The following is a 20,744-nucleotide window of genomic DNA, read 5'->3' on the forward strand; positions in this document are numbered from 1 at the left end:
GAGGAACGAGAGGAACGAGAGGAACGAGAGGCACGACAGGCACGAGAGGAACGACAGGCACGACAGGCACGAAAGTCCTAGCGAACCGATTCCGCAGTATAGTAGATACAGTTATATTTCTCAAGCTAACCAATCGTGATCAAATATCCTGCTCCGCTGGCTCTCGACTAATGTGCACGGAAGGCCCGGTGAAGCGGTCTCTCAGTCCACCCCACCAAAATGCTGTGATCAAGGCCACACCAACCGCCGCGACCACAATGAGGTAGTTCATCGAGGATGAGGTAGGGTGGGCAAACGACGGGAAGCACAGTGTTACAGAAGAAAACACCAAGAAGAGAGTCGCCAAGGCATTGATGGGGTATCCGAGCTTCCCCAGCGAAAAGGCTCTCTCAGGCAGGCAAGCACGTCCGCGGAAGAGCAGCACCGCCTGCGGGACGACGACCGTGATGTTGAGCGCAAACAGCGTGAGGTTGATGAAGCTCGTGTACGCTGTTGTCGACGCCACGTAGAGAACGCCAACAACAATCTCCAAGGCCAGGATGACGGCCGTCGCTCGAACTGGACTGGCATTGTTGAGATGCAAGACAAACTTGGAGAAGGGCACGCCTCCATCGCGAGACAGAGACCACACCGTGCGGCCGCCGAAGATGAAGAGGTTGAGGACAATCTCGTAGAACATGACGATGTAGTAGACGGTCCAGATAGTCGTCGCCACACGAGAGTTCAGAGCCTGGTTGTAGACTTCCAGGATGGGCACCGTGGACTCGATGATGGCGCCAACGTCGACGACGACAAACATGAGGGCAATGTTCCATGCCAGGACCGTGATGATGCCCAGCCCAATGGTCAAGAAAATGGCAATGGGAACGTTGCGACTCGGGTTGTGCACCTCTTCGGCCAGGTGCGTGGGGCCGTCGACGCCGCTGTAAGCCCACAGGCAGCCTGTGATGGCCATGAAGAAAGCCCAGCCGTCGGACCAGCCGCTGGCGTTTTGGTAATCCTGGAAGACGACCGATCCAGGCTGCTTCTTCTCGCTGACGGCGAGGATGGTGGCCAACGACGCAACGAATCCAGCCAAGGAGAGCCAGAACACCGTGATGCCAAGCCGTCCGATTGCCGTAGGGTACAGCGACGTGGCGACGAACCCGACGATACACAGCAGAATGTGCAGCAGGTACGTCTGCCACGCTTCAGCCTCGTAACTCGGATGCCAGAGAGTGACCAGGTCGAGAATCGAGCTCGCGACGAAGAAGTTACACGAGGCTAGCGCGGCCATGATGTAGATGATGGTCAGCCACGCGGTGACGAAGGCGGCGCTGCGACGGACCCGCGGCGGAAAGATCATGTACACGATGTGGTACTGGCCTCCGGCCGAGGGGAACGCCGAGGCCAGCTCCGCGAAGCCGACACCAATGACGGCCATGACGACGCCGGCAGCAATGAGGCCGTATATCAGGCCCGGGCCGCCGCCGCAGGCAAGAGGGACGGCCAGCCCGGACCCGAACGCCACCCATGAATTTGTGGTCGTGAAGGCAAAGGCGATGACGGAGAGCGGGGAATATCGCTTCACCAGCTTCTCATTCTCCACGTGAGCCGTGACACCCTTTTCCGTGTACCCAGAGGCCTGCAAGGACAGCGAGTCCGAAGGCTCAGGTTCTTTGGTCATGCTGCTCTGCGTAATCTTGTATCTTTTCTGACCAAGCTGGGGATATAACGGTCATTCGCGATGAAGCGGTGGCGCGGCATTCGCAGTCGGGATGACTGATCGATCGGCGGCGTCTAAGAGTGAGGACAGGCGCAGACAATGCGGAGTAGGCGAGACTGCACTGTACAAAACAGGTATTGGAGGAAGTGTAGACAGCACGGAGGCAGGAGGCGAGAACAAGTTGAGGCCGGGGACGATAGATAGGAGGACGCGGCCCTTTTACGCGAGCACCTTTGAGCAGGCTAGGCTATCTACTATTGATCTGGGGATAAACACGTCCGCCCTCTGATAATGGGATGTGGATGTGCTGCTCGTCCGGTCAGAGTCCGAACGTGGAGTGTGGGGGCACAGCCAGCGTGAAAGTCGGGGAATTCGGGGAACCACGAGGGGACGGAGGGCTTCGGATGGGTCAACGCTACAGTTGACGTCTCCATTGCTGACGATAAGTCGGTGGGTAGACACCGGATTCCATTACGAGAGGACCTGTGGGGTATCAGAATCGCTGGTGGATGCTTTTGGAGTAATCAACAGCAAGACGTTGATACGTATTGAGATGATACTGGGGACGTCCAACTTGCCCGCCCGTCTTTACATACCTCGTGCTCGACGGTCTGCCCTCGGTGAGGTTTGCTCCCATTTGCTTGGCGGCCAACAAGTGCCGCGATTCCCGTCGACAATGCCGGCCAAGCCGTTTATTCCCAGGCGTGGCTTGCCAGGTACAGAAAGTTAGGCGACGCCCCCCAGCTTGCAACAAGTGGCGCCCCTAGTCAATGCTCATCAACTGGGAGCTTTCTCCACGTCTGCCGAGACCGGGTTCCACGGACGCCCGAGTAGCCCGTCGGACCGCGTTTCGGCGTCGAGCGCGACCGGGGGGGCCTCTATCTTTGCCATGTCCTTGGAGACTTGACCATTTGCAATGCCCAAGCCCAACAGTCGCCGCGCAGTCTAACGATGACGAACAAGCATGGTGCATGCGGGTTTGTTTAATTATGTTCCGGGTCATTTCTGCGACGTCGGATCCTGCCGCACGTGTCTGGCATGGATCAAGGGAATGTCCACTACCGGTGCAGGCCTTGCTCGTGACCTTTAAACCGAGGCAGTACTGGTGGTTCCTGCGGCGGTTTGCAGCAGCACGGTGCGTCGACGTTGCGGTTTGCATGAAGTAAGTTATGATCAAATGGCTGTGACCGGCGATTGTGTACCATTGCTCCGGCCACCACATCACTGCATTTAAGCTCCTCGCATTCCATTACACGCCTAATACCGAGGACGCCGCATTTATACAAGCTGATCGCTTAATTGAAGGCCTCTCGAGATGCAACTAATTATGAGCGACTATTCACTTGCTGTCTCTCCTCGCTCTCTGTCGGCGTCTCTGGTGTTGCCACAGCTCGACAAGTCGCCCCCAAAGGAAGAGAAAGTGGCACATGATCCCTTTGACTCTCCACAACGGGAAATTTACTACATATCATTCATGAAGATGGTTCTGGGTCGGGTTTCGTTACGTTTCGTGCCATATTCGTGACATAATATGTCCACTGAGCCAAGGCGTCGTTCGAGGACAACGGGGCGCCCTCGTGCACTCAACTGCAAGCCAATGCCTGTGGCACAGGCTTGAAGATGGTTTGTGTCACACGACGCAACTGCGTTGTGCTGTTTCGATTGGGACTGTGCGTAAAGGTCAAGTATCAGACAGTCGACAATTTTTCAAGGTATCGTAAATATAAATCTAGAGATGCGCGCGTCCGGCGTGTGTCCGTCGCGCCAGTCGTACACATACATGCATTCCGCCGAATCACTCGGCCCAGCCGTCTACTCCAGTGCAGTCGCCGGCCGACCGCAACTCAACATTTCAACATGAAGTACTCGCTCCTTCTTCCGTGCCTCACGATTGCCTTCCGACACGTCATTGCTTCCCCTCGACCACGATCTCCCCAAGAAGGTGTCCTTGTTGGAGTAAGTATTGGCACTGGAACTACACACGACGCGAGTCTCACTAACGCGATACCGCAGACATGTGTTACCGCCTCACAACAGTGCCGTTTCGACCCTAAGGAGGCTGACATGCTTTGCTCTTCGTGCGGTCATGATCTGGATTTCACGTGGATCAAAGAAATCGCTTCGAGCTGCCTCTCGTTGGTAAGACAGTTGGAGACTCCCCGGCACTGAATGCACACGTCTCTCACAAGGCATATTTGCTAATCTTCGGTCTGCGTACAGTGCACTGCTGATGGCAACACTTGCATGTTTGACCCGTCTACGAAGCTGACCTGTTGCGTCTGACGGGGCGGGCGCATCTGAAATGGCTTCGATCAAATATTCGCTTCAATGTTACATCATGGATGATATATGTGGCCGTTCGAATGACTCCAGTCTTACGCCTGCGCTAGAGCAATGCACCCACCATCATGACCAGTGTCCCGATATCGCCCACCTCTGCCGTCCATTCTTCCCACTCAACCGAGTGGAGGGTAATCCCGGACTCGCCCAGGAGAAGTTTGGTCAACACGCCGGTTTGTGAGACCCCCATGAGGCTTCGCTCCTTGCATCGGGGCGCAAACTCCTCCCGCCATGTATCAGGGTTTTTGGCATTCCACAGAGTCGCGCTGGTCGCGAGGGGAATGATGACGAGCCCGCACGTGGCATAGGCCGAAGCTGCAGTAGACCACTCCACCATGATGTTGATGACCTGGAAAACAAGCACCGTCCTATCTGTACTTAGCAAGGAAACGCTGCCTTGGTTCAGGTCTGATGCTTACCGTCTCCTCGATTCGTTATATATCCAGTCCTTCCACGTCACGTCGGGGTCGTCTGGCAATTTCATCTTGAGAATGCCTCCAACTCGTGTGGAAAGCTCATTGAACACGACCTTTGGACACCGGTTGGTCAGCTGCTCAAATACAGCTTTCGAAATGAACAGAATGGCGAACTTACATTAACTGTCGTGAGGAGGCCCGAGTCAAAGCCATCGTTTCCGACCGGGGCTTCTTGCAGGCGCAACAAGCAGTATACAAGTAGAGCCTGGAAGGAGGCGAGCAGTTCCCAACGGTCGAATTCGGTGTGCTAGCGGCTTTTAGCTATTGTCCCATCTTAATAACAAGTTGCGCGTACGCTGGTCAATATTCTTTCTTGCTCGAGCTTGATGAGCTTCCATACGACGTTTCTGTCAGGGCCCGTTCGGGACTTGAACAAGTCAACCAGCCCAACGCAGTTGAGCAATGCCTGATCAGTCGAGAAAGTCAGCCTTGAAACTTCTTACACCACGCCATCGTGGTCTTCCGTGGCTGTGACTACGGCCGGGACCCTTTTCTCCTCACATATGGGACAATTTAAAGCTCGTACGCGCAAGGGGAGTTGTTGCGGGCCTACCTTATGCGATGGCCCGATTCCTGCCTCGGCCCATGAGAATAGCAACGGGTGTATAAACGGCGGCAGAGCGGCTTTCCGAAGCATCATGGATGGGTAGGATCGTAGAATCCGCATCACTAGGGATACAAGTGGACTGTGTTTGGGTCTGGGGAACGGACGCTTGTCGAACAGCACGGGTGCAGATAATTGGAATGTCCATGGCGTCAAGGAAGCAGTGTCGGATGTAGACATGTCGGGTGCTCCGTTGAAGAGACTCAGGATATCCATCGTCTGCCTGTCATCATAGGCGCTTTCGAGCCTCAGGCCAGTGGAGTCGCTGAAGCTGGGGTCCCAGAAGCTACCCGCTAACCATTCCGCGGAACTTGCGACGCCTGTGGCCTTGCTAGAGAATGCACTGTCGTGAGTGCTCCTGAAACCTCCATGTCGCTTGGTTAGGGCCGAATGGTCCGCCAGCCCATCAGAATCCGACGCAGTGCTGTCAGTGCTCTGCGAAGACGCACGGCTGACTCGAGAAGATGCTTTCTGTCGCCGCGATGATGCAACGAGATCGCACTCGGCGCCTCGCTCATCACATCGAACACAAGACTCGGAGACGCCATCGGCGGACCGGACACAGCGAGTCTTCGCCCGTATGCATGCGGCACAGGATCGCCTTCGCGACGCGTTTGTGTCTGGCTTCTTTGACCGACAGTAGTAATAGTGGCGCTTCCTTGTGGATTCTTGACAGTGCCGCTGTTAGTATTCACCACTGGCAATTCACCCAAGACATTCATGAACTCACCCTGCGCAAATGTTCTTTTGCAAATCGGACAAGCGTGGCTGCCGGGGTTTCCACCGGATGGCAGCTCTACTTGGCCGCCGTACATGATGAAGCAATACTCTGTTTGTGTACAGAATGCACAACGTCAGGCTGTAGAAGTTGGCATAGAGACTAACAACGAGCGCTCAATTGGCACGCTACGGGGCGCCGCCATGTTAGCTTTTGTATCGTGCTTCACGGAGCTCCGTGAACACGGCACAGACGGCTTTGTAATCAGGCGAGACGGCGCCGCCTGTCAGACTTGTGACGCAACGGCACCACGACCTTGCTTCTTCTGGCTATCGCCGGTGAATTATCCAGTTTTCTTTGCAGCCGAGCCAGTAAATTACGATGTGTCCCTGTTACTTATCTCTCTGGGAAGTTGGCAACCTGTGTTTTCTGGGATGCAGTTCAATTGATCCTCTACTTTGGCCCGCGACCTCTAGTCTATTGAACCGAGAAACTCCAATGGTAACATGTACACTCTATCGTTGTTACAACCCTGCCGCAGATGATTTCCGTGCTTTTACATGTTGATGCCGCCGCTGACCGAGATCCACTGCGCGGTGATCCAGCGGCTCTTCTCCGACACGAGCAGCAGCGCGGCGTCGGCCATGTCCTCGACCGTGCCGAGGCGGTCCGCAGCCCGCGTCTGCGCCTGCATGGCCAGCTGCAGCGGCGTGGGCGACCCGTCGGCCTGCTTCAGGAACTTGCGCGAGGTGTCTGTCGGGATGGGGCCCGGCGCGAGCGAGTTGACGGTGATGCCGTGGCTGTGGCCGAGCTGATGGATCGTGTTAGAATTAATTGTCGTAGATATTGTGCAACAAAGTGGAAACTCACCTCGCTCGCCCAAGATGCCGTGAGGCTGTCCTGCGCAGCCTTGGCTGCGGCGTACATGGCGGTGTCGCTGAGGCCCATCTTGGAAACGATGGAGCCCACGTTGATGATGCGGCCGCCCGAGGGCATCTTGCCGATTCCGACAACGGCTTGCGTCAGGTAATGCGGGCCAAAGGTATTGGTCGTGAACTCGGCCTCGACGAGCTCTGGTGTGATTTCCAGAAGAGAGGCAGCACCGCCAGCGCCAGCGTTGTTGACTAAAACACAGTGTATCAGCACCTATTGCAACAGATGGTGAATTTCACAACAGAGAGTTCGGCACATACTGAGAATGTCAATGTGGTTGACGCCGAGGCCCTGCAGAGCTTGTTCGACGATACTCCGCGCGGCGCTGTAGTCGCCCACCTGCCCGCGGACGAGCGTCGTCTTTGTGCCAAACTCGCTGGCGATATCCGCAGCGAGCTTCTCTGCGCCGGCTTTGGACCCTTCTGAGACGTGGTGGATCGCGACCGATGCGCCGTTGCGGGCAAAGGCTCTGGCGATGGCGGCGCCGATGCCGTTTTCCTTGCTTGAGCCGGTGACCAGGGCGGTCTTGCCTGCCAGCGAGAGAGTGTCGACTGCCATTGTGTTGCTTTGGACAATGAACACCGTTAATGAAAGGGACGTTGGGATTGAGAATGTTGATTGAATGAGTTGAGTGACTTGTTCTTGTTCTTATTCTTCTACTTCGAATAGATGTTCGCATTGAGCTCTTATATACAAAATGGTCGAGGCTACTGGGTCGCATAGTCGCGTGTCGCTCTAAGGCGATGCTCACAAATTGAATACACATTTCACGGAACTCCGTGACCATAGTGTCTGCCCACCATGGTGCAATTGCACCTGTTGTCGCAGGCGCTGGTCGGCCTGCCAGTGGCGGGACGACATTACCAAGCCCGCCGCCGATCGGCTCCACAGTCTTCACGGATATCCGTGAACAGCTTGTCCCAAGACCTCGAGCCTACGGACAATCTTGCAGTCGGCGAAATCGATGAAGCCAAAGCATGCAGTGCATTACCAAGCGCTCAGACGGGTCTGCCCGACTTCACGGACGTCCGTGAAGTCTGTGTAATGCCCCTTCTGGAGCCTCAGCGGTGCTCTGAGTTGGCTTTACTGACCGTCTTGTCCTCGCTTCTTCAGCGTTCTCTGGTCCGCGGCCTGCGGCGCAACACCTCGATATTGAATGGAGTTCTTTGGAGGATAGATCCAAAAACCTAATCGCATGCACAACATCCATCGTAATTCCCCATTCGAGCCATGTGCATCGCAAAATCTTTCTGTGTCGTTCCCTGCTCCATCCGCGCCCAGTGAAACCTCGCGCAGTCCGCTTCCATCATTGATCCCAATCCAGCAACCTGCTGCGAGCGTCAGCCCTACGACGCAAAGTCGCAAACCTGATCCACTACAGCCACTGCTACACGGGTCCGCAACGCTATTGTCCCAGTCCCGTAAAGCCAAGTCCATTTGCTCGCGTTCCCGTTCCACAGCCTGAAGACAAAGGTCGAATGTGCTTCCCAAACAAGCCAGGCTGGCCTCCCCGGACACATCCACCCAGAGCAGGCGGCAACCGTCCGTTGACCTCGCGTGGCTTGATGAGGCCGCGCATGGGCCCCACGCGGCCGGCCGGCACACGGCACGGACGAGCTGGACCCTGACGAGTCTCTGCGGGGGTGACACTCGCGCTGGGCGGACGAATTTCGACCCTGGGCTGACGAGGCGACCTCACAAAGGCTGGGCGGAAAGGGCTGCAGGCCGCGAGGAGTGCGTGGTCGTCGACGACAACGGTGATCAAGAGTTCATTCGAATTGGTTGCCCGTCGTGGATCAGCTGGACTGTGACTCGATGAGCTAGATTTAAGGTGGCCTTGATCTCGTTGTCGTGTCTCTTGTACAGGCTCACTTCATCGCCAAATCTTCTGGCACTTATACGCATAGCAACACACGCCGACTGACAGAAGTCACATAATACCACCACCCCCAGCCTCATCTCAACCTCTCCTACATTTCATCAAACTCCTACTTCATCCCTCCTGTGGCGCCGTCAACAAGAGCAACACCAGTGCAACACCATCATGTCCATCTACACCACCTCCCCTCCCCCCGAGGACCACATCGCCACCCTCGCCGCCTCCTCCTCCCCGCAGCCCCCCAACCCCCAGCAGCCCAGCTATGGCCTCGACTCCCTCGTCGGGCTGGTCTCCTCGCTCGTCCTCTCCCCGCTCTACCTCTACGCCACCCTGCGCGGCAAGTCGCGCGTCTGGGACGACCTCCTCGACGCCCTCCCCGACGACATCTTCCGCAACGGCCCGGCCCTCGACGTTGGTTGTGGCCGCGGGCTCGTCCTCCTCAAGGCTGCGCAGCGCAAGAAGAAGCTCGCCGCTGCTACTGCCACCACCACCACCACCACCAACAGCAACAGCAGCGGTGCCGGCGGCGAGGCGGGCCAGGCCGTTGTTCCCCCCGCGTACGGCATCGACATCTTCAGCACCGCCGACCAAACCGGCAACGCCCCCCTCGCCACGTACCTCAACGCCGCCTCCCTCTCCTGCGTCCCCCACACCGTCCTCCACACCGCCAGCTTCGCCGAGCGCTTCCCCTTCGCCGACGGCGCCTTCTCCCTCGTCACCTCCAACCTCGCGCTGCACAACGCCAGCCGCGAGGGCCGCCTCGTCGCCGTCCGCGAGATCGCCCGCGTCTGCCGGCCCGGCGGCACCGTCCTCATCGTCGACCTGTTCGGCTTCTTCAAGGACCATAGGACCGTGCTCGAGGAGGAGCTGGAATGGACCGACGTCGACGTCAGTATGGTCGGCGTCAAGATGCTCTACGGCGCGCTGCCGTGCCAGGTCCTCAGGGCGACTAAGCCGATGGCTCAGAGCACATAAGCGTGTGCTCACTGTCACGCGAACATGTACCATCAACATAGCCGGAGTCTCTTTGTTATATAGACGATACCAGTAGTTTTGTAGCATAAATCAAACAGTCATAGTCATCATGCCGGGCGGACCAGCGTCAGCGGCGCCTCGGAGCTCTATGCAACGCCGGCGATCTTGCATGCCTCGCGTCTCATTAGCTCCATCGCTCACGCCGTCCTACTACACGGAGTGTTGCTTCTCCATTGCTCGCGTCCGACGCCTCGACGTCGACTCCCGCTGCGCTGGGCTGTCCGACGACGTTGTATGTAGCGCGCCTTCGAAGCGCGGCCTAGCCTTCCCTGTCCTGAGCCAAAGTCCTTATCCTCACGCTGACCCTGATGCAGACAAAAGCCGAATGTACATCACATGGTATATCTCGTCGCTCTCGCGCCGGCAACCCGGTACATTCGTCATGCTCATTCACTCCAGCGCCGCCCGACTCACTGCCGCCCTACCACCACGCGCTGTTCGCGCCTATCGGTGTTTGCGATCCCTAAAGTCGATCAGTTCATCACAATCCCAGCTCAGTCTTGACACTTTGATGAAACTTACGTGCTCAGCCTCCGCGCGAGCTGCTGGACCTTCTTGTCGTTCTCGGCGTCCTGGGCCGCCTTCTGCAGGGCCGTCGCCCGCTCCTCCTCCTGGTGCTTCACCACCTCTTCGTGGCTCGGGGGCAGGCGCTCGTTCTGCAGGTCGACCTTGCGCGCGTCCTCAAATGAGCTGATGGCGTTCTTGATGCCCTCGGCGCCCAGCATCAGCGTGCCGGCAGGCAGCCTTCCGCCAGAGACAGTCTTGAGCTCCGTAACCTTTTCTGACTCTTCTCGCAGGACCTGGAACACACGGGACATCCGCCCAATGGCGAGGATCTTGTTCTTGATCGCCCTCCGCTTGAACTCGATCGAGTTGGGGTCCTCGCTGGCCGTCGATGTCGTCGGTGAGTGCGGCGACGTCGACGACGGCGTCTCCTCCTTGAGCTCCTCCTCAGAGCACGTGCTCAGGATCGCGATCAGCATGTCGGTAATCTTCTCGCCAACGAAAGGCAGCGACCAGGTGAAGACGTCCATAAAGTTGGGCAGCCAGTAGGGGTGCGGCGTGCAGTTAAACTGGCGAATGTTCATGACGTTGTTCTCGTACTTGAGGACGGCCGCCTTGTTGTTGTAGACGTCAAGATAGTTTGGCGCGGAAAAGATGGTCATAACACTTGGGAAGCCCGTTGTACGCGTCTTTCGGTACATGCGGTACCCGGCGTCCTGAGCCTCGTGCGCGCGAATGACGGACAGCAAGTTGTTCTTCTCCAGGAAGGCACACGCGGCCGGGTACGAGAAGAAATACGAGCAACCTCGCACGTGGTTGTGCAGGAAGTAATCGCTCGTCTTTTCCTGGCCAAAGTCCTCGAGAGGGTCGGCCCAGAGGATGTCGCACATGAGACCCTGGGTGGGAGGCTCTCTGAAACGGTCAATCTGAAGACGCGGTTAGCCATTAGGGTTTCTACCGCAATTGCCTCGAAGAAATGGACATTGGGAACGCACGTTTCGCAAGTCGTCCAGGGTGTGCAGCTCAGGGCTCAAGCCACCGTGGATGCAGAGGAACTGCTTGTTCATGACAGCCGCCAGGGGCAGGCTGCAGAACGATTCCATGCAGGCATCGTAGACGGCCTCGGAGTACTTGTGCTTGCATTCGAGCTTGAAGGTGAAGTAATCCGTCAGATGGCGACACTCGTGGTTGCCCCGCAGCAGCCACAGCGTCTTGGGGTAGTGGATCTTGAGCGACCAGAGATACAGGACGCATTCGATGCTAAAGTAGCCGCGGTCGACGTAGTCGCCGAGGAAGAGGTAGCGCGTCTCGGCGGGGTCGCCGCCGACCTCGAAGAGCTTCATCAGATCGTAGTACTGGCCGTGGACGTCGCCGCATACGGTGATGGGGGCGTCCATCTCGAGGAGGTTGGGCTCGGCACGAAGCAGCTCGGTGCCCTTCCTCAGGATGAAGAGGGCCTGCTCCTCGGTCAGGCGACCCTCGCGGTAGAAATGCTGCTTAAGGAAGTTGATGTCGGGCTTGCTCCGGGTGTCGTCGTGGTAGAACTGCTCGTCGGTAGGCTTGTGCATGGCGGGGGCTTGGACGTCTGCGGGCACGCGACAACGGTCAGCAACCGCTCTCTCTGCGTTGGAAGCCTCTCGCGCCTCTCTGCGACGGACAGGCTCTCGCGCAGCAACAACAAGCGAATCCGACTCACCTTTGCACACGCGCTCGAGCGTGCTCACCTGGGTCCCGTCCTCCATGGTGTGGAGGGTAAAGTCGATCTCCGGGACCGGCTTCTTCTCCTGGATGGCGCGGATGGCATTGTCGACCTGCTGGGCGCGGCGCACCTCGACAGACGGGGTCTCGCCGTCGTGATCCATGGCGGGCGAGGGCTGCAGCGGCTCTTGGGCGAGCGTGCTGGACGGCGGAGGAGAGCGGACGGGCTCTGGGTCTGGGTCGTCGCCAACGTCGGGGGGCCGTTGTCGTCCTCGGTGGCGGTGTGTGCGGAGGCGGCTCGGACGGCTCTCGGGCGGCGGGCGGGGGCAGACGGGTCTCGAGGGACGGCGGACGGGTAGAGCTCACGGCCAGCGGGAGTAGAAGCTTGTCGAGACAGCCCGTGTCGGGAGGCGGCGAAATAAGACACGGTACGGGTAAAAAAGCTAAGCTACGGATGGAGGCGAGGATTGGATGCAAAGGGGAGGAAGAGGCAGCTGGGCCATGGATCACACAGGTGGCGTGGGCCCGGGCGCTACCCAATCAGGGGCCCTGCCGTCGAGCTTTCCCCTCTATTTCATCACCTGGCGGCGGCCATGATGCTGGTGGTGCTCGCTGCTGGTGCTGCTGCTGCTTGCTGCTCTGCAGGTTCAGCTGCCGGCCAAGCGCGAGCGCTGCTGCAGTTCAGCGGGCATGGATGGCTACGTTCGGTTCCAGGCTGTCCCGCCGAGGCCCGTCGGCACGGGCATCGTGTGTTTCTTTAGCTCGTCGCAGCATGGTCTGCGCCCGCACTTCAAGGAACTCTTCCACTGGAAAGCAACTTATCCCAGCCTTCGACTCCCTCCCAGGTCCAGAGCGCCCGTGTCAATCCTCCAGCCACCTGCACCACCCAAGCAAGGCGGGCGGGCGCCTCCCACAGGGCTGTAATCAGGGGTCAGCAGCACCTCACTGTCCAAAGCTGGGCCATTGGGTGCGCGCGGGCAGCTCAGGCGACAAATTTACCCCGCCAACCCACCACGCCGCGCACCATCAAGGCGGCACGGGCTCCCACCAGGTGCTGCCAAAAGTCCTGCCCCACCAGTAAAGAGGCCGCCGTCCTGCCTGATGCCTGGGCCATGTTGCAATGTGCGTGACCGGCCGGGAGCGCCGTGGATGATGGATCCATGGATGTTTTTGATCCGCCCCTCCCCTCCCCGGCCACCCGCACGCACATCAGGATGTCTCGAACGCCTGCAGGCAACCTGCGCAGCTCCGTCGTAGCGAGATTTGCGACTCTGCGACCCCATGTTACCTAATCGCTTCCGGCCCGAGCGAGCAACACATCATTCACGCGCCAACGACGTCACCAACGTCGCGGCCCCTCGTCCAAATTGCAGTGTCTTGTCTCGGCGCGCCAGTGGGTATAGTCTTCTAAGCCTGCTCTATGCAACCCATGTCCAAACAATCTTTCCGTCCGTCTATCGTAATTCATCATTGCAGCGCCTCGATACGACTGGCCTCGAATCGCTCACGGCAGGCAGTAGCCGCCGTCCACGATCATGTCCAGCCCCGAAGTATACGACGCCGCGTCGCTCGCCAGGTACAGGTAGGCGCCCTTGAGCTCGCCGACCCGGCCCTCTCGGCTGCACGTCGCTGTTAGCATCGCTCCAACAATCATAGAAAGGGTTTTGCTTACCCCATTGGCGTCTTGTCCTTCCACTGCTTCTTGATCTCGGGCGACGCAAAGTGCGAAATCTCGGTCTGGATGTATCCGGGAGAAACCGTGTTGACGCGCGCAAAGCCCGTCCACTCGACGGCCAAGCTCTTGCCTGCGAAGCGTCAGCGTTGTTCACATGCTTTGGCGTCTGGTAGGAACCATCGAAGCACGTACAGAAGTGAATGACTGCCGCCTTGGAGCCGTTGTACACGGCCTGCAGCTGCGGAATGTTGACGATGCTACCGCTCATCGACGCCGTCGCGATGAAGCTGCCGGCGACAAAGTTGTCCAGGGGCTTGCCGTCGAGCGTCGTGCCCTCCTTCTTCTGCCGGCGGAAGTGCGCTCCCGCGCTCTTGGCGCACCACATGACGCCATCAACATTGACGGCCATGACCTTCTTGGCCGTCTCGACGGGCCCGTCGATGAAAGCGCCGTCCATCCACGCGATACCCGAGTTGGCCACAAAGACGTCCAGCCGGCCGTTGAACTCGGCCACGATCTCGTTGATGGCCCGGTCGACAGCGTCGGCCGAGACCACGTCCACCTGGTATGCCTTGCCTGCGCGAACGAATGTCAGTACGCTACCTCGAAGATGTGGGCGGAAAGCACGTACACTTGACGCCGTACGTCTTCTCAATGTTCTCCGCCTCGGCCAGCGCCTGCTTGTTGCTGTTGTACCAGATTGCGACGTTGGCGCCCGCCTCGGCGTACGCCTGGGCGACGGCGAGACCAATGCCGGCGCCGGCGCCCGAGACGATTGCCGTCCGTCCCTTGAGAGAGAAGAGCGGCATCACGCGATCGCCCTTGGGGACGTCCATGTTGTCGTGGCGGAACGCGCCATCCTTGATGTCGGCCATTGTGTCTGGTGATGTTCGGTGGTTGTACTTCGTAGCAGCGGTCGGGTGTTGTTGGAGGGGCAATGGTGGGGTTGACGGGCGACAAGAGGAGACTGGAAATGGCACGGCAAGGTTTACGATGCGTCGGGATCGGGATCCAAGGCAGGAGCTGGGTAGCGACACGTCTTATAGCATCTGAGCCGTCGTCACCGCCCAGCCGTCGTGTGCGACATTTATTTATCCAAGACCCCATACCCCCATCCTCGCGTACAGGAGCAGCCGGGCCATTACGTCGATGCCGTGCCTGCGTATCCGCGCGGCGCGCCTCGTGTGTAACATGGCCATACCATTTTGTCTAAAGGACGAGTGGAGCCGCGCATCATTGACATGCGGACCTATCACGACACGCTCGCCTTCTGCCGGCCGTCTTTTGAGCGTGCGGCTGGCGGCGTTTTTTACGGCGGCTCTCCTGCCAAGGTGCGCCAGCCCCGCCGCACTCTCCCGACACTCGCATGGGTCTTTGTCTGCGGGATGTCCTAATTCGCTCGTGCCGCCGGGACCGTCAACGGGTTCGGTTCGCCGTCGAGCGAGCGCGAGCCTGTGGGGCCGACGACGCCTGAGAAACGGTGACGGTGCGGCGGAGTGGTGGTGGGCCTTTCATGGGCTTGAGGATGGCTTTCCGCTACTGACTCGGACACCGATCCTCCGCACGATGCCTCCACCACAATCCCCATGGGAGATAAGCCTCCTGTGGAGTTCTCCGAAACGAAGGGGGTGCGAGGCAATATGTCAAATTCATGGCGATGTTCGGCCAACGCTTCGGCGATCTACTTGAGCTGCATGTTGGAGGCGATAACCTCCTGGCTGGGAAAGTTGGACGTCTTCCATCGGGAGATGAAGTCGTCGCGGTTGACTGTTCACTCCGGTTAGCAACGCACCACAGACGGCCATGACAACTTACTGTAGCCACCGCAGATCCGCCTAAGTCCCTCAAATGCACTGCGGCCGTGCAGGACGCGCCAGTTGTCAAAGACTGCTCTCGGGTCAATACTGGTTCCTGGCAGGCAAGGGCCGGGATAGAACATACTCAGCACACGGCCTGGCTCGAGCTGGAACCAGAACTCGCTCTGCTTCCTTCTCAGAATCTCGTTCCACTTCCGCGCAGCGCGGTACCACTCGTCCACATCAACTGCCAACGGGACCACGCCCCGGTCGTCGTTGTTCCACCGCACGCGCTGCAGCGTCTCGCCGCGGGTCTCAAGAACCGGATAAGACCTGTCCGGCGCAATCGCGACTCCCTCGTTGCCGCTAGCATGCCAGGGAATGTCGACGCTGCGCAGCACGTCGTAATCGTTGGGTGACTCTTTGCGCAGCAGCCGCGCCGCGTGGAATCCGTCGACAAGAAGCGACTGGCCGCCCAGTGAGCCCTCTGCGCCTACACCGTTCGGTGGTGGGGTGTGCGAGAGCATGTGGAACGCCTGCAGGCCTGCGGGCTCCGTGAAGTATGTCGTGTCGGTATGAGCGGCGAGCGCGAGGTTCGTGTACGCAGTATCTGCCTTGGCGAGGTCGGGGACAAAGTCATAGAAGCCACCGTAGTGGGTGTGGCGGACTGGTCCGATGCTCTCGAGGAGGGCGTTGGTCGCCTCGGGTGTCTTGGGCGTGCCTGCAACGAAGCAGAGCCCGTATGTGTACTATCTCATTAATACGTGGCCCCTTACAGAGAGAAATTAACTTACAATCTTGGAGGTCAAGTCGGCCATCCCTCGACTACCGCTGCCACCCATGACGTCGTCAAAGGAGACCTCTGGGGCATTTTCTGCAATGCTGCAGTCCCATACTTTCTTCCCCCTGTGTTTTAATACCTTTAGTGAAGTGGTCACGCAGTTTCAGCATCGAATACTCACGCGTCGTGTGATAGATTCGAGTACCTCCCACTGCCAGGAACAGTCGCCTGAAGCCAATCCCAAGTGTACCAGCTCTTGTGCGAGTCCGACCCTGCAGGATTGTGAGCACAGCATCTCGCACTGGGAGAATCTGACCTACAGAGGACTTCCACGCCCTCGCTGCTCTGCTTGATATCTTTGGCTTCTACATCTTGTGGGATCTTGGTGACGTGAGCACGTGCATGCGCACCTCGTGGAATGGACAGGGTTCACACCTCGAATGTGTCAAAGTTTCTTTGCATTGTGTCTTGGTTGACACATTTTTCACAGCGGCAGTTGTCACTGAATACTTCAGCCTTGGGTCACTCCAGTTAGCCGGTCTGGGGACGTGCGTACCGCAGCCACAGCTTGGACCTAAGTAGGGTCTGGTTAGTGTCACCAACGCTGGCTGGCTAATCACGACTTACATCCGAGTACGGTTCTCTTTCCCAGAGCCATTATTAGCGAGCACGAAACCGCGCCAGTCTGTTTCCAAGGACGTGGCATAGAACCGAGCTGTTCGCTGGGTGCTCGGGAACTTCCGCACGAAATTCGGACCTCGGCCATTCGCGACTCGCCGCGCGGTCGAGCTGTTGCAGTCAGCGACGAGTCAAGAGGCAAAACAAGAAATGGTGTAGCATACCCTAGAGCTCTGAATTGAGCTCCAACGGAAAAAGACATGATGAGAAGCTTGTCGAGCGTAGCGCTTGTGAAAGCAAACAGCAACCAAGTCAGGCGAAACTGGGAGAGTTGTAAGTGGCTCCTGGGAGGGCCGAGGGCCCGGTACGTACCGGGAACACAGCAGAGCATGCGGCCCCACGCGGTTGCCCCAGGGCACGTGAGACACTGCAACGTCGCTTCCAGTCATCCCTGCAGGAAACCAAGATAATCCGAACCGCTGCAACACTGCTTGATGACGATTCAAGATCGTACCTCCCCCACGGCGACAGGCTGTTGATGGCCCTGCGATCAGCGACACCGAGGACGGGATACATGCTTTCGCTGAGGCATCCGACGCACCACGATAGTCGAGCTGACGACACTTTGCTGGCCATGGCAGCTGTCTCTCCGTCGCATATTTGCACAGTCCTCCGCAGAACTCTGGCTATGCCCTAGCCCGACACGCAGCCTCGAGGGACTGTACAGCTAGCAGCATGAATTCTCAACAGACCGAGTTTCGCACCTTCCACGAAACTCGATCCACGGCCTTTCGACGCCCGCCATACGCGCAAGACCGCCTCTCGGAGCGCTGGAGCGAGCCTGCCGTTGTCCTCACCGGGCTCGCGCTCCTAATAACCGTCATCTACAAACTTTACAGCCCGGAAACTTCCATCGAAGACGTAACCACCTCCACGGGGACATTTCTATGGGACTGGCTAGTTTTTGCCGTGCCCGCGCCGATCCTGTTTGCGATCGACGACTGGCTGAATCCGCCGCTGGCCCCTCGACCGACATCCGACACGCGACCGGCCACACATGCGGCCAAAAGCGAAGCTATGAGTAGGATCTTGGGGTTGGATCGCTCCGGTGGCATAGTGGCCACGGTATTCCAAGCCAGGACCCGGGCTCTCTCGATGACGGGCAGTGTCCTGGGGCTAAAGCTCGATCACGAGCGGCCGCCTGGCTTGGGCAACCGTGACAACTCGTGCTATCAGAACAGCATTCTTCAGGGACTGGCCGCTCTAGAGTCTTTTCCAAACTACCTCTCGGCGTGCGTGCGAGCCGTTGAGTCGGAAAGCGCCGACCGAGGTGTCGCCCAGACCCTCCGAACACTCATCGAAGACCTCAACGATCTGGGGAACAACGGGAAGACGATATGGACACCAAGCTTGCTCAAGTCCATGAGTACCTGGACGCAACAAGATGCGCAGGAATACTACTCCAAGATGCTCGATGACATCGACAAGGCCGTCGCCAAAGCCTTCAAAGAATCTCGCATGTACTCCGGCCTCGAGTCCGACAGTACAAAAGACAACTCGGCTACCGCTAGTCAACACAGTGATGACAGCGGATACCAGAGCTTGCCTTCGAGCCCGGACCTTTCCGCTATAAAGCCGCTACGGAACCCGCTGGAAGGACTGCTTGCCCAGCGTGTTGCGTGCGTGCAGTGCGGATTCTCAGAGGGACTGTCGATGATTCCATTCAATTGCTTGACTCTCAGTCTCGGCCTCGACAAGAATCGACACGACTTGTACGAAAGACTAGACGCGTACAGCAAAGTGGAGGCGATCGAGGGCGTGGAGTGTCCGAAATGCACCCTGCTTAAGGCGCAGAGGCTTCTGACAAAGCTATTGGAGAAGATGGAGGAGAGTGGCTCCTCGGCCGAACAGCTGCTCGAACCCCGCCGCAGGCTCGAAGCTGTAGAACTTGCCCTTGAAGACGACGACTTCGATGAAAAGACTTTGACGGAGAAATGCAAGATCTCGAACCAGAGCAAAGTCAGCTCGACGAAAACGAAACAAATCGTCATTGCTCGGCCGCCGCAGAGCCTCGCCATACATGTCAACAGATCAGTTTTCGACCCGGCAACGTTTGATATGATCAAGAACTCGGCTCCCGTGAGCTTTCCCATGACGCTTGATCTCGGACCATGGTGTCTAGGGAGCAGCGAGAATTCGAGGGTATACGCGCAAGAAGTTTCTCTCGACGGAAGTGAGGAGCAATGGCAATCGGACCCCAGAGCTTCGATGGTGGCAGGGGACCTGGCTCCGTCGCGTCTGTCGGGGCCGATTTACGAACTTCGAGCGGCGGTGACACACGCAGGCCGACATGAGAATGGCCACTACATATGCTATCGACGATACCCTGGCACCGAGGATACGCTTGAGAGTTGGGAAGCTGGAGAGACTTCGGCTGCTGTTGAGGACGGCATCGATGATGATTCTCAGAGCACCAGCGACGAGACGCGAGACTCTGGATCATCCCAAGGCAAGAACGCGGGCTGGTGGAGGCTCAGCGACCACCACGTCAGCAAGGTGGATGAGGAGACGGTCATGTCACTGTCTCCCGGGGTTTTCATGCTGTTCTACGAGTGCATCGATCCAAGCATGGTGCCTCATAGTGAAGCGGAAACCATGAATGACGCCGGAGAGCCACAGCACAGCGAAGATGCAGGGGCGAGTGGAACAGCCACGCCGGGCTTCGAGGGCGAGGCGTCGGAAAGCTTGGCCGGGGAAGAGCCAACACGAGACCACGACAGCATCGTTTCAAGCAGCACTGATACCAAGCGGAACGGCCCGGAAGATATACCCCTGCCAGAGGATGGCGACGATGACTTGCTGGATGATACAAGCGAGACTCGGCCGTGAGAAGCGGCTCACTATGTTCCAAGGAATGGATATGGCAGGCAACTTTGCGAGGCGTACGGTTCGTCGTCTCGGGGATCACAGCGACGGAGTTGGCATCTGTTTTTCGAGTGCATATGGGAACTGGAACTCAAGCGCGGGCACTGCAGCAGGTCGCAATGGCGCGGCCAGGCGCAGGCATGATCGGCTGTCAGATAACTGCGCCAGTTCTCAAAGATGCATGGGCGACGGAGTTTTTGTTGTCTAGGATTGGGCATACAGGACTAGTTGCTACGACGTACAAGCGTAAGAATAGAAGCGTTGGTCGAGACGCCGTCTTCGAAAGAGCTCCCACAGCGCAAGTGTAACGAACGGGTGAGTCCACGCTGCAAGCTGGAGACTTCCAGTGCCTTCATGTGAGACTCTCCAGCGGCCCGCGTCAATCCTCAGGGAAAGGTGACGTCTCCCCGCGGGCGGGACACGGGCCCGCCGCGGCTGCGCTGTCACCGTGGTGCCCGAGCGGCGCCCTGGCAGTTGAATCTCCTGAATCTGCGACACGGGGTTTGGGTGGGCTTCTATGGGGCTGTGCGGCGGTGGACACCTTAATCGCAGCACCCTACGAAGCGACATCTGCCAGCCTCAAGGGTCTAATCGAGCGGATCGGGTGTCAAAGCGAGCGCGGCCAAGCGGCGCCGAAGAGACGAACTCAATGTGCTCGAGCGTCGCTCATCACGTGCGTTATTACTGTTCTGAAGCCCGCGTTTCGTCCGATGGGCAACGTCAACGTAATATGGGGGAAACTCAAAGTACGAGTACTCGGACGTGGCAGATCCAGACCTGTGGCCGCGTCGATACCTGCGGCTGAGGTGGCCGAGTTTAGTGAAGTTTGAAGTTGAATGGATCAGCATGTAGGCTTGGCTTTTGGGGGAGCATCCAAACGATTTGGAGACATATGCCAGCCATTGCCATGGAAAGGCAAGTCCAGTGTTCAACGTGCTCTTCTGAAGAGACAAAGTAGAACACTTGGTGGGTAATAAGGAGTCTGCCGCGCCGTGGGTTAGCATGCGGTTTTGGTCCATGAGCCACAGCGGCGCAGCCAGCGATGGCGGCCTCAGCC

The 20,744-nt window shown here is 58.2% G+C and overlaps 8 protein-coding genes across 8 annotated transcripts; 2 read left to right on the forward strand and 6 right to left on the reverse strand.

Annotated features, from left to right (window-relative positions):
• Positions 1 to 139: 139 nt before the first annotated feature.
• PLICBS_009546 (uncharacterized protein) lies at positions 140 to 1,666 on the reverse strand (the record flags this gene model as incomplete). Its single annotated transcript, XM_018325156.2, has 1 exon — positions 140 to 1,666. One exon carries the CDS (start codon positions 1,664 to 1,666, stop codon positions 140 to 142), a length of 1,527 nt encoding a protein of 508 aa, XP_018176550.2.
• Positions 1,667 to 4,091: 2,425 nt separating this feature from the next.
• On the reverse strand, positions 4,092 to 5,158 carry PLICBS_009547 (uncharacterized protein; the record flags this gene model as incomplete). Its single annotated transcript, XM_018325157.2, has 5 exons — positions 4,092 to 4,413; positions 4,465 to 4,574; positions 4,640 to 4,768; positions 4,817 to 4,927; positions 5,075 to 5,158. 5 exons carry the CDS (start codon positions 5,156 to 5,158, stop codon positions 4,092 to 4,094), a joined length of 756 nt encoding a protein of 251 aa, XP_018176551.2.
• A 1,241-nt stretch (positions 5,159 to 6,399) lies between these two features.
• On the reverse strand, positions 6,400 to 7,334 carry PLICBS_009548 (uncharacterized protein; the record flags this gene model as incomplete). Its single annotated transcript, XM_018325158.2, has 3 exons — positions 6,400 to 6,654; positions 6,714 to 6,967; positions 7,037 to 7,334. 3 exons carry the CDS (start codon positions 7,332 to 7,334, stop codon positions 6,400 to 6,402), a joined length of 807 nt encoding a protein of 268 aa, XP_018176552.1.
• A 1,486-nt stretch (positions 7,335 to 8,820) lies between these two features.
• Positions 8,821 to 9,630, forward strand: PLICBS_009549 (uncharacterized protein; the record flags this gene model as incomplete). The annotated part of the gene is made up of 1 exon (XM_018325160.2): positions 8,821 to 9,630. The coding sequence occupies one exon, from the start codon at positions 8,821 to 8,823 to the stop codon at positions 9,628 to 9,630; it is 810 nt and encodes a 269-aa protein (XP_018176554.2).
• A 578-nt stretch (positions 9,631 to 10,208) lies between these two features.
• Positions 10,209 to 12,056, reverse strand: PLICBS_009550 (3',5'-cyclic-nucleotide phosphodiesterase (PDEase) (3':5'-CNP); the record flags this gene model as incomplete). Its single annotated transcript, XM_018325161.2, has 3 exons — positions 10,209 to 11,120; positions 11,190 to 11,779; positions 11,891 to 12,056. 3 exons carry the CDS (start codon positions 12,054 to 12,056, stop codon positions 10,209 to 10,211), a joined length of 1,668 nt encoding a protein of 555 aa, XP_018176555.2.
• A 1,340-nt stretch (positions 12,057 to 13,396) lies between these two features.
• PLICBS_009551 (L-xylulose reductase) lies at positions 13,397 to 14,442 on the reverse strand (the record flags this gene model as incomplete). The annotated part of the gene is made up of 4 exons (XM_018325162.1): positions 13,397 to 13,511; positions 13,565 to 13,697; positions 13,760 to 14,143; positions 14,199 to 14,442. 4 exons carry the CDS (start codon positions 14,440 to 14,442, stop codon positions 13,397 to 13,399), a joined length of 876 nt encoding a protein of 291 aa, XP_018176556.1.
• Positions 14,443 to 15,248: 806 nt separating this feature from the next.
• PLICBS_009552 (uncharacterized protein) lies at positions 15,249 to 16,205 on the reverse strand (the record flags this gene model as incomplete). Its single annotated transcript, XM_065601663.1, has 4 exons — positions 15,249 to 15,334; positions 15,383 to 15,454; positions 15,509 to 16,084; positions 16,154 to 16,205. 4 exons carry the CDS (start codon positions 16,203 to 16,205, stop codon positions 15,249 to 15,251), a joined length of 786 nt encoding a protein of 261 aa, XP_065457735.1.
• A 1,292-nt stretch (positions 16,206 to 17,497) lies between these two features.
• Positions 17,498 to 19,651, forward strand: PLICBS_009553 (uncharacterized protein; the record flags this gene model as incomplete). The annotated part of the gene is made up of 1 exon (XM_018325164.1): positions 17,498 to 19,651. The coding sequence occupies one exon, from the start codon at positions 17,498 to 17,500 to the stop codon at positions 19,649 to 19,651; it is 2,154 nt and encodes a 717-aa protein (XP_018176558.1).
• Positions 19,652 to 20,744: the final 1,093 nt, after the last annotated feature.

The sequence above is a fragment of the Purpureocillium lilacinum genome, assembly GCF_023168085.1.
Source record: "Purpureocillium lilacinum CBS 284.36 DNA, scaffold_7, whole genome shotgun sequence".
Taxonomy (NCBI): Eukaryota; Fungi; Ascomycota; class Sordariomycetes; order Hypocreales; family Ophiocordycipitaceae; genus Purpureocillium; species Purpureocillium lilacinum.